Source organism: Vombatus ursinus, unplaced genomic scaffold (assembly GCF_900497805.2).
Source record: "Vombatus ursinus unplaced genomic scaffold, bare-nosed wombat genome assembly UNPS02014791.1, whole genome shotgun sequence".
NCBI classification, from domain to species: domain Eukaryota; kingdom Metazoa; phylum Chordata; class Mammalia; order Diprotodontia; family Vombatidae; genus Vombatus; species Vombatus ursinus.
The window spans coordinates 50619399-50631818 of record NW_020954569.1 but is presented as its reverse complement, the minus strand read 5'-3'; the positions used below and the strand labels follow the sequence as shown (position 1 = coordinate 50631818).

At 36.7% G+C, this 12420-nt stretch overlaps 1 protein-coding gene across 4 annotated transcripts in view; it reads right to left on the bottom strand.

Moving 5' to 3' along the window:
• The window catches only part of KIAA1328 (KIAA1328 ortholog), a 468197-nt gene that overhangs the window by 396728 nt on the left and 59049 nt on the right, over positions 1 to 12420 (bottom strand). For all 4 annotated transcript variants that reach the window (XM_027868902.1, XM_027868904.1, XM_027868903.1 and 1 more), the window contains exon 5: positions 9686 to 9801. In XM_027868902.1, the coding sequence (XP_027724703.1) occupies positions 9686 to 9801 (116 nt within the window). The remainder of the gene's footprint in view (positions 1 to 9685; positions 9802 to 12420) is intronic.

The window sequence follows — 12420 nt, the reverse complement described above, 5'->3', positions numbered from 1 at the left end:
CTCAGGCCATAGATGGTAAGGGGGTCGAACAAATGGTCAGAAAGAGACTACAGATTTGCTGACATTAGGGGCAGGAGACTGTTGCTTTGCTCAAACTTGGATCCAGGTCACAGTCCTAGGTGGCAGTCCCTGGGTGAGGAGGAGCACTACCATACCAGAGCTTGAGACTGAATGCAGGTGCAGAGACCCTCATCACAGACAAAAAAGAGTGCTTGTGGTCACTCATAGACCACAGCACAATCTAGGAGAGTAGTAAATACCTCTCCTTAGATCATACCACCTTGAAAGAATTTAAAACTTCAGGTCCCCAGAAGTATCTCTGAAAACAACTGCACAAAACTGCTAAAGCTTGGAACAGTGTGCCATCCTGGAAACAGAACCCCACTTTGGTAAAAAGTTACAAGTCAAGAAATAGGCTGGGAAAATGAGCAAACAACCTAAAAAAAATTTTGACTATAGAAAGATACTATGGTGATAAGGAAGATCTAAACACACAGTCAGAAGAAGACAACAAAGTCAAAACTCCTACATCCAAAGCCTCCAAGAAAAATATGAATTGGTCTCAGGCCACGGAAGAGCTCAAAAAAGGATTCTGAAAATCAAGTAAGAGAGGTTGAGGAAAAATCAGGAAGAGAAATGATAGTGATGCAAGAATATCATGAAAAGTGAGTCACCAGATTGGTAAAGGAGGCACAAAAAAATACTGAAGAAAATAACACCTTAAAAAACAAAATAGGTCAAATGGTAAAAGAGGTACAAAAATCCAATGAGAAGAAGAATGCCTTGAAAGGCAGAATTGGCCAAATGTAAAAAGAAGCACAAAAATTCACAGAAAAAAAACCAAAACAAAACATAAAACTCCTTAAATAGTAGAAATGACCAAATGGAAAAGGAGGAACAAAAGCTCACTGAAGAAAATAATTCCTTAAAAATTAGAATTGAGCAAGTGGAAGCTAATGACTCTATGAGACATGAAGAAACAATAAAAACCAAAAGAATGAAAAAATAGAAAACAATGTGAAATATCTCATTGGAAAAACAACTGACCTGGAAAATAGATCCAGGAGACAGACTTTAAAAATTATTGGACTATCTGAAAGCCATGATCAAAAAAAGAGCATAGACATCATCTTTCAAGAAATTATCAAGGAAAACTGCCCTGATATTTTAGAACCAGAGGGCAAAATAGAAATTGAAAGAATCCACCAGGCAGAAGGACCTATCTAAATAGGAAAAATCCTTCCATTTTGACTCTGCTCATTCTCCATAATAGTGAGGGAACATTTACTTCTGTTTATACCTCAACTGCTATTAATAACCAAAGAGTAGTCAAAGTTAATTCTGCTGCTGTACCTTATAAGGAGTCTATTAGGATTTTGATATATACACTACAAATCTTTTTTTACAGTAAAAGATTATTTCTGCTACTAAAGTCAGTCTGATGTCTTATGTTAGCATGGAGATAACTATGTCATTTTAAAGATTATTCCCACAGTCAGCAGGACCCAACAGGTCCTATGAAGCTGGAGAAGACCCAAGTACAGGCATGGTAATGTACAATATATCTTCTGTACTAGGACCTGCTTCAAGTTCAGAATAATTGCAGGATGGCTTCAGAGTGATGAACTTTTTGGCCACAGTAACTTAGGAAGACCAATCACTAAGTTGTACAGAGATTTCGACGTAAAGTACAAAATCATAGATCCTTGAAATGATTATCTCTTTCACAGATCAGGATAAAATCATAAAATATTTCATTCTCTCCTCATAGATGACAGGTTTTTAAGACAATCTCCAATGCAATGGGTCTCAGATTGTGAAATAAAACTCTCCTAAACTTCCTAGTTCAATTATTAAGTACAACTAGACAAAGACAGCCTCAGAGGCGAAATCATAAAGACCTAAGTCAAACTGATTTCTGGAAGGGAAGAGGGAAGCTGGGCATGGGCATAATGCCAAGGAGCCCTGCTCTAATCTTCACTGCCATTTTTTTTTTAAAGAAGAGTCTTTTATCCTGAATTAGATTAAGCAGCTTCTCTCTTGGGATTCAGCAAATACTCTAGAACTACAGCTTTTATCAGGTAAGGACTAAAAGGCCAAAGGAAGCAAGTTCTGAGGATCCAAAGGAACTTCTGCCACTAATAAAGTATAAATAGTTCACACAAATAAAGAAAGGGGGAGAGGCACCCAGAATCAATCAATAAGGCTATCAGTAAGGAAGGCAGTAGGTATACTAGCTTGGAGTTAACAAAGATGGCCAAGGTTTGAAGAAATTTAACACAAATCAAGGTGAAGAACAAGTCTGTGCCTTCAGTCTCATCAGGAGATTCTCACTTAAGACTATGAGGCTTTACACCAGCCTTTACCTCTACCTTCCCATGCTTTGCGGGGCTACTATACTGGCTTTTACAATTCCATGCTGGAGAGACCTCACCATCCCCCTCACCTCCTCACCCCATCCCCACAGCCTGAGCCGAAAGGTTTTTATAGATGGAAGGTTAGCTTATTACATCAGCTCCTAGATTTGATCTTATAATACATATTCTTCCTAAGTTACCAGAGAGTGACAAGTACCACAATCCCACTGTATCCCCCAGAATACAAACTAGGCCCCTACCAACATTTTGTGGGCAGGGAGTTAGGGGGTCATAAGAAAAGGTCATAGTTTGAGTACAGCTCCAGACTCTCACAGACATTACATCAAAATTTATTGGTTCAAGGACTTTCAGTCAAAAAGCTATCAAACCAATTATATGTATGATCAAAAAGGAACAGACAGCCCTATCTTCTGATTTCTGTGAGGCTTACTCAAATCGTAGATGCCTCATGGATAACCAGACCCTGTCACCCATAAGGTACTTAGTGATGGTCTGCAGTTTACTTGTAGGCAACTTTGAGTGTCCAGAGTAGGTAGGTAGGTAGAGGATTTCTTAGCAAGGCAGAGGTCTGTATCTTTGCTTTCACATCAGAGATATCAATGCTTTCCCCCCTCCACTAAGACTAAAGTCTGGGCAGCTAAGTGGTGCAGTGGATAGAGTACAGGGACTGGAGTCAGGTAGACTCATCATCCTGAGTTTATATCTGGCCTTATACACTTAATCTCTGTGTGACCTGGGGCAAGTCACTTAATTCTGTTTGCCTCAGTTTCCTTATCTATAAAATGAGCTGGAGAAAGAAATGGCAAACCATTCCAGTATCTTTGCTAAGAAAACTGAATGGGGTCACAGAGTCAGACAGGACTAAAAACGAATGAACAACAACAAAAGAATGAAGTCTATGACCCGCAATAGAGTGAGGGCATGAAAAATACACTTACTAGCTCAGTGGCCAAAACTACCATCTTTAACCAACTACCATCACTGATCTTTATAAGAAAACCTACCATTATAAGCTGTGCTACAGAATGAGAGTTTATCAGCTTGAACTAAGGCCAGACTTGAAAATTAGTATAATATAGTATAAAGAGCAATGAATTCGAAAATCCTGACACAATGCTTGAATGATGACTCTGAAACTTACCAGCTTTGTAACCATGGGTAAGTCATCTTTCTAATCCTCACTGTCTTCATCTATAAATGGAAATATTTGTGTTATTTACATCAAAGCTATTCTAAGGAAAACATTTTGTAAACCATAAAGAGGTACATAAATATTACTTAATACAGAAGGCCCCATAGAATTTTTAGTAGATGTTAAATGCAAAGGCTCATTAGATTCTTAAAGTTATAGGGTAGAATCCTTCAAGTTATAAATTAGTGATTCCTTTACTTATAGGCCAGTTCCTGACAAAATTAAAAGGATGGTTCTGTGAGCATTTAGAAAGGGACACAGTGATCATTGAGAGCATAAATTCACCTCTTCTTCAATTCCTTATAATTTGGAAGCACTTAGAAACTGAAGACCATTAAGAGATAACATAAATGTATTAGTAAAAGACCTGCCAGATTAAATTCACTTCCCTTTCTGACAGAAATTATAAATTATTAGCCTGGATAATGTCAAGGAACATACAATAGCTAAATTTGTATAAAATATTTCACAAAGTTTCATGATATCTTTGCTGCCAAGATAGGATGGAGAGCTGTGGGTCAGAGAATGGGTAGTTTGGTAGGTTAGATACTGGCTTAATAACTGCATTAAAAGATTAAATCATTAAAAGATCAACACCAATCTGGAGTGAAGGTTTTAATAGAGTTCACAGGGGACTTAGTTCTTGGCTTTTTTCCACTTAACATTTTTTAAATGATCAAATAATGGTAAAGGTAGCTGATATGTTTAGATAACAGAATTAGGATCTAAAATGATTTTCAGTCCAGAAAAACTGGTCAAGTCTAATTTAATAGGGATAAAGGGAAAATCCTACATTTTGGTTCAAAAAAAGAAACTGCATAAGCATAGAATGGCAGAAACATGGCTAGATGACAATTTATTTAAAAAGATCTTGAGGTTTTAGAGGCCTGAAAGTGGAAAATGTATCAACAATGTGATATAATTTTCCAAAAAAGGTAATGTGAATTAAATCATCCAGAATGAAGGATGATAGGTCTAATGTATTCCATACTTCAGTCCGGCTACATCTGAAAAATGCTGTTAAGTCATAGGAGTCACGTTTTAGCAAGAATAATAAACTAGATCTAGATGAAGCTGATCAATTATGATGAAAGGCCTGGAAAGTATGGCTTGAGGGCAAACAGAATTAACCAGGAAGGTTTACTTTGGAGAAGAAAAAACTAGAGGACTAAGAGGATAGAAGTTGCATAGAATCAAATTTGAGCTAAAGGTAAGAAAAACTTCCTATCGATTAGAGAGATCCAAAAGTGGAATGGGCTACCTCATTCTCATTATAAGAAGTATTCAGGTCAAGCCTGAATGAATGCTTACCTGTCAACTATGCTGACAGGTGGAGATTCCTCTCCAATTGCAGGTTGAACTAGATGATTTCTGGGGACCCTTCCAATTCTGATATTCTGTGAGCCTGAATCATGAAGTATAAACTCAACTGCATCTGTATAATAGACATTTATAGTGCGCATACCAGAGAAAGTTAAATAGCCCTGAATCACAGTAAATTTCTCTCCCTATGACCATGATCCAAATCACCCTTGTTTTCGTTCCAGGATCCTGTTGAGCTATATTATCCCTCTTCTTTATCACATCTCATACATATCCTACTTCACTGGATCACTCTACTTTGCCTATAAACAAGACAAGATCACCTCAATCCTAAGAGTTTTCCCTTGGCCTTTCTACTCATCCAACTGCAATTTCATCCTTTCTCTAAATTTTTTTTTAAAAAATATTTGTTGGCTCCTTTTAATTATTCATTCTTGTTTTTTTGTTTTTTTTTTTTTTTTTGGCTAGGCAATGAGGTTAAGTAACTTGCCCAGGGTCACACAGCTAGTAAGTGTTATGTGTCTGAGGCTGAATTTGAACTCAGGTCCTGACTCCAGAGCTGGTGCTCTATGCACTGAGCCTAGCTGCCCTAATTATCAATTCATACACCTTTGTAACTACTTCCTGGTTGACTGAATATAAGCTTCAGATTCTCCAGATGCTTGACTAGTGGACTACCAAGAGCAACAAAGAAGCAAGAGGAACTATGCTCAATGAATGATTTCAATATCCTCAATGAATATCCTTCCTCAACTATGGCCAAGTAAATCTCTTTTTTGTTAACTGTCTTATCCTCTATAAATGTTCGTTTCATTCCAATATCAAACATAAGCTACCAGAGGACTGGACTGAATCAGACTTTTCCTACAACACCTTCCATCTCACCATCCATTTTTTCTCTGGATTCTCATGTCACTTCCACCCTAATCCCCAAGGTTTCATCCTCAGCCCTCTTCTCTTCCCAAACTCTATCTCTAAATAATCTCATTCACTCTCACGTCTTCAACTATCAACTCTAAGCAGCTGATTCCCAAAACTACATCTCCAACTTTGCCCTTTTCCCTGAGTTTTCAACTCATATCTCTGTCTAAAAATATTTCCATATGATGTCCCTTACCAGCATCTGAAACTCAGAATTGAACTTTTCTACTCAAGTTCATTCTTTTTTTGGATCTTATTTCCTTTGAAAAGAAAACTTTTGATTCGTCTGTTCACTTCTCTCTCACCTCCTGCTATTGATATTTTGCATTGATTCTTTCTCCCCAATCGGCTTCTCATCTATCCTCTTCTCTATTCCCACTGTCAGCACTTTATCACAAGTTCTCATTACTGCCCATTTGGACTGTTGCAATCATCTTTTAACAGCTCTTCTTGCTCAATGATGAGGACCTCCCTAGGATTTCATCTAATACTTGCTTGCATCTCTTTTGTGCCCTTTAAAAATTACCATTTTTTAATATGTTGGTCATGTCTCCCATTAGACTATATATTCCATGAGAATAAGAATAATATTGCTAAACATTGTAACTTAATAACTATCTAGTACACTGTCACTGGGGCAGCTAGGTAGCACAGTGGATAGAGTGAAGGGCCTGGAGTCACAAAGACTCATCTTCCTGAGTTCACATCTAGCCTCAGACACTTAACAGCTGTGTCACCCTGTGCAAGTCACTTAACCCTGTCTGCCTCAGTTTCCTCATCTGTAAAATGAGTTGCAGAAGGAAATGGCAAACTGCCCCATTACCTCTGCAAAGAAAACCACCAATGGGATCACATAGAGTCGGACACAACTGAAAAAACTCAACAATAACGACAACATACTGTCACTGCTTCATAAATGCTTCTGTACTGAATGGTCTAAAGAAGCAAATGAGTTTTGAGGAAATTCCAGGGAACTTTTCACCACCTCCTTTGTCCCTACTCTCTACCTTCCTTTCTTGTCCACAGACAAAGGGACCTTTGGTCTCAGGAATCTTCTGAGAGTCTGAATTCCCCTTGGGTTAAAAAATTAATACCCACATTCTTCCTAGTCATTCCTACAAGCAGCTGGGACCTAGGTCTACTCCTTTTGAGAAATGAAAGGAAAGCAATGTCTTAGGACTCTCGGGTTACCACAGAGTTTTCTATAGAAAGAACAGTTACTGAAAAAAGAATAAGAAAGTAGCCCAGAGATTGGCAGCTGTGGTACTTTACATCAAAGAGATTGTGCAGGTTGATTTTTTCAGTGACACAGAGGCCAGTCAATCCTATTAAAGGCCCTCCCTCTTTCACATTTTGAAATATAATTAGTCACCATAATAGCTCCTTTTGTGTAGGGATTTTTTCTGTCAATATATTTGTATCCCCAGTGCCTGACACCATGTTTGGCACATACTAAATAATCAGTAAATGCTTAATTGACATTACCACTAACCATCCTCAGCTGTCCCACAACCCTTTACCGCAAGAAAAAAACACTGAGAGTTTTCATACCTTGCAAATAGAAGAAAACAACCTTTGGTCACTACATGAGATAAATAAGCACTAATATGATGTAACTAAAGAGAAAATCTCTAGTAATAAAAAGGAGAGAATACCATAATGTTATAAGGACAATAACTCATCGTCAAGGTAAAGTGGTATTACAAAAGGACTAAAGATGGATAGAAGAAAACAACAATCTTTGGTCACTACATTAGATAAGTAAGCACAATTATGATGAGTAAAGAAAAAATCTCTAGGAATATAAAAGTAGTAAAGAACCATAATGACTCAAATGTCAAAGAAAAAACTGAGTAACTACTGCTTTTATGAAGTATGGGGAAAATAATCTTGCATATAAGCACATTAAATAAATGCCTACTGACTTGAATCAGGTCTTTAAAATGACTTGTCCAAAACAAGTATTTTGTGCTAATTGAAATAAAGCGAATGATGACTTTAGCACTGTTGTAAGGAAAGCATTTTGCAAATTATATAAATGTTGGCTATTATTAATAATAATATTAATAATTAATACAATGTCTGCTTGTGTTTTATAGTTGAGTTAAGGAAACGGGTAGGCTGTTCTTGAGATTTGGTCGGCCTTGGAGAAGAAAACTGAGTTATTGGTTTGGGCTGGTTTCTCTTTAAGGAAACAGGGAGGCAATTCTTGAGAACTGGTTGGTCAGGGAAAAGAGAACTTGAATTACTGGTTTGGGCTTCTTGCTCCTAAGCTCCAGTCTACTGGAAATAGAAGCTGTAGAGGTTTAAGCTGAATTCCATTTGCCCTCCTAAGCAGATATCATCCTGAGCAAGTGTTGCCTGTTGCTGTGATGAATGTATTGGGGGAATACAGCACATTCCTTTGGTAGTGGTTTTACTTTAATTTACTTAGGAATTGTGTCCTTTTTAATCTTCTCACAAGTTATTTTTATTGCATTTATGGTCTACAAATTCTTCACTGCATTCTAATCTCAACCCTGAATCCCTGTACTGGCCTGAGCTATGCCTGACCCAGAAGATTTGATCTTTTCTTGTCAGGAATTTGTTGCCACGACTTTGTGATTAAATTCATTACTGAAGTAGAAAAAGGAACTGTGGAACAAAAGAATAGAAGCCTTTATAAGGACCCTGTACCCTGTGGTCACAACATTGTTAGAAAGCCTACACTGGGGAGGTGGGGTGGAATCCTCTCAAGCGGAAATGGGATAAGGAGGAAGTTCGAATTCATTCTCTGGGTTAGCTTGATCAATACTGAAGAGCTGGACACAATAAAGATTGAATAGAAGCTTTTATATAATTTTCTTGGGCTATGACTTCTTGTTCTTTCCTACTAAGCTAATTAACATATTCTCGTGTTTCCAGTTTCCTGTATCCTCACATAAGTACTGCTACTGTCTGTGAAATTTACTGACAGAACTAGATTTTCTGAAATAATTAACAAATAGACATTAAATTGAAAATGATCACGTAGCCTTTGCTAGGTACACGTAAAAATTCTGGCCTTCCCTTTCTCAAAATAGGAGTTGTTTTACCTCCCAAAATAACTGCTATCCTCATACATTAATGGTACTATATAGAATACCTAAATATAAATAAGCCTGTAAATGAAATCATCAGGTATTAAGGGTTTTAAAACATATATGAGGCATGGGACCCACTTTACATCCTTGTGCTACCTGGAGAAAAAGGCTAAACATTCAGGGACCTAATTTCACTTCATCCCCACTTCAACCATCATGTCCAATGACTGCTATGATAAACACACTATAAGAGACTCCCCCATTATAAAAGGCTACCTTCCCACTTCCTCATTCCCACTCTAACCACCATCCCAATTTATAGAAACATTCTGGTTGTATTAATTGCTTTGGAAACATTTGTCACTTATATCTCAACAAGTCATAGTACAGAGAACTTTATATACTTACAGCTTCCTTCTGTACTTTTTCAGGACTCTCAGAGATACAGAACAAATTAGAAAAGCTTTTAATCTCAATCACAACATGAGAGGATTAAATAATAAGGTCCCCAAACTACAATTTAACACTCAAATTTCTTACTGTCAATTTCCATTGACAAAAATCTAATTCCTAGCATGATGGCCATTTCAAGTTCAAAGAAAGCAGCCGCCCAAGCTGACAAGTTGTCTCTCTGATTGCCTGGGAATGGCAGCACATGCAGGTTTACTCCCTATTTAAATCAGAACAATTATTTCTCTGGAGTTTACACTTTCTCCATGAAAGAATGGACCTACATTGGGGGGAGGGGTGGTGATGAGCCTCCAGTACTCATCAGAGGGGACAGGGAGAAAGACTTTTCAAAAGGATATCTTCCCTTTCTCTGATGATAAGCTCATTCTGCTCTTCTAGCTGTCTGATCTTCTTCTCAAACGACTCCTGTTCAGCTTTTAGTCGTTCTTCTGTCACCTCCTTTTCCTCACTTACCCTGAAAAAAATTCCCCCCCAAAAAATCTGTTAGAATGAAATAAATTACATTCACACAGCTGTGACTTTCAGAAATTAGACTTATTCCAGAGGTTCTCATATGTTAAAATCTTTGGGGATACACTTACATTCAATATAATCACACTCTTTTTTTCCAACTTAGACTTTCATATAGCAATTTCTCCTCCTTTTTAATAAAATACACATGTGATTTTATGTGAATAATGATTTCCATCATCAGAAGTGCCTCAAAATTATGAAGTCCTACATGGTAGGACATAGGTCTCCAATTACCAACCAGGAAAGAAATAAATTCCCATTTAAAAAGCATATGTCCCATTTTGCCAGACTATAAGAGGAAAGTGTAATCAATTTATTTCTGATTTAGATTTTTTTCCCACACTTTTATTTAAATTCTGGCTATGAAATAAACAACATATTCATTTCTGAAATGTTTGAACCCAATATATGTGTAATTTTACTTTTTCTTCCTTGGCACTGACATCCTGCATTTCTCTGCAGCATATAAATAATTGAGCTGCAATTAAAAGATGACATTAATATAAGGAAAGATTGGCAATGAATTTATTTCCAATCCAAGAAGGATTATAAAGGCTACAAAGTAATTTTTCATTGTTAGTATATATCCCGAAAACTTCTTTTTATTCAATTCCAACAAAAAGGGGCAGCTTAAGCACTAAGATGTAGGAAACAGATGGATATAATAACTTAAAAAAAAAAAAGACTAATCTCTGTAAGTACAAAAAAGGAAATGTTGAGACTGTCCTAATAGGTAATGTGTTGTGTTTAATATTGACCTACTTTTCATTACATGAATAACAACAGTGATGTGATACTTTGACAAAAGAACAGTCTTGAGTTCTATTTATTAGTAACTACTACTACATATGAATAGCAATTTCATTATATAATTAAATAGATCTCATTATATAATTAAAATACATAGTAAAAACAAATTAAATCTGCAGAAAATCTATGTTCTCTATATAATGTCCTCCATATTCCGATCCTTTGCTCCCTAGTCTTATTTCCATTGAAATCTCTTTGTCCCTTTTCAAACCTCAACTCAGGATTAACCTCTACCATACATACACATTCTCTGTTCTCATTGTGCTGATCCATGGGAAGTCAAACACAATTGCTAATTAGATCCACTACGTATTTATGTTGTCTCAGTTTCTTTAATTGCAAAAATAATAGAATTGCACTAGATGTCTTCAAAGGTCCCTTCTAGCTCTAAATCTAATTTGATCTAATCTCAACTAAGCCCTCACTTGTTTAGATGTTTCTTTCAGTTGGTCCTACTCTTCTTGACTGCTTTATTTTTTTTTAACTTTTTAAGACTTTTTTTTACTTTTTTACTTTTTTTTCCTCCTAAGTGGCACCTATTTAATTCCCTATAGCTATTGTCCTATACATTTTCTCTCGAGTCACCCATACCATCCCCTTCCTATTCCCTCATTGCAAAGAACTTTGACATATTTTATTAAGAAAACAGAAACCATTTGTCATGAGTTCCTCTCCTATTCCCTATTAGACATCTCAAAATCCTTTGAGTTCATCCTGCAATCTCTCCTCCTTTACTCCAGGTTCCTATAAAAAGGGCAACTCTCCTCCTAAGGCCACATTTTCCCTTTATCCCAGCCTCTCCTATATCTTGCCCATCCAATCACCCCTTTCACTCTCTAACTTTCAATCCCATAGTATCTATTGGTTCTTTACTTGCGGCCCACAAACATGCCCATATCTCCCACATCTTTAAAAATCTTTTCACTAAAGCAGGAAATTGGGGGGAAATTTTTTACAGCAAGTTTCTCTGATAAAAACCTCATTTCTCAAATATATAGGTAACTGAGTTAAATTTATAAAAATAAAAGCCATTCCCCAATTGATACATGGTCAAAAAATATAAACAGGCAGTTTTCTGAAGAAGAAATCAAAGCTATCTATAGTCATGAAAAAATGCACTATTGTTTAGAGAAATGCAAATTAAAACAACTCTGAGATACCACCTTATACCTATCAGATTGGCTAACGTGACAAAAAAGGAAAATGACAAATGTTGGAAAGGATGTGAAAAAATAGGTACATGATTGCACTGTTGGGGGTTATTGTGACCTGGTCCAACCATTATGGAGAACAATTTGGAACTATACTCAAAGGGATATAAAACTATATGTACCCTTTGACCCAGCAATACCATTACTAGGTCTGTATCCTAAAGCGATCAAAGAAAAAGTACCTCTGTATGTATCTCTGTGTGTGTATATACACATATGCATCTGTGTGTGTATTGACGCTTTTTGTGGTGGCAAAAAAATGGAAATGGGGACGCCCATCAATTTGAGAATGGCTGAACAAGCTGTGGTATATGATTGTTAGGCAGTACTACTGTGCAATAAGAAATGAAAAGCAAGATGATTTCAGAAAAACCTGGGAAGTCTAATAGGAACAGATGCAAAGTAAAGTGAGCAGAACCAGGAGATCATCATACACAGTAAGAGCAATATTTTAATAATGATCAACTGTGAAAGACTTAGCTACTCTGATCAATACAATGATCCAATTCCAAAAGACTCATAACGAAAAATGCTACCCA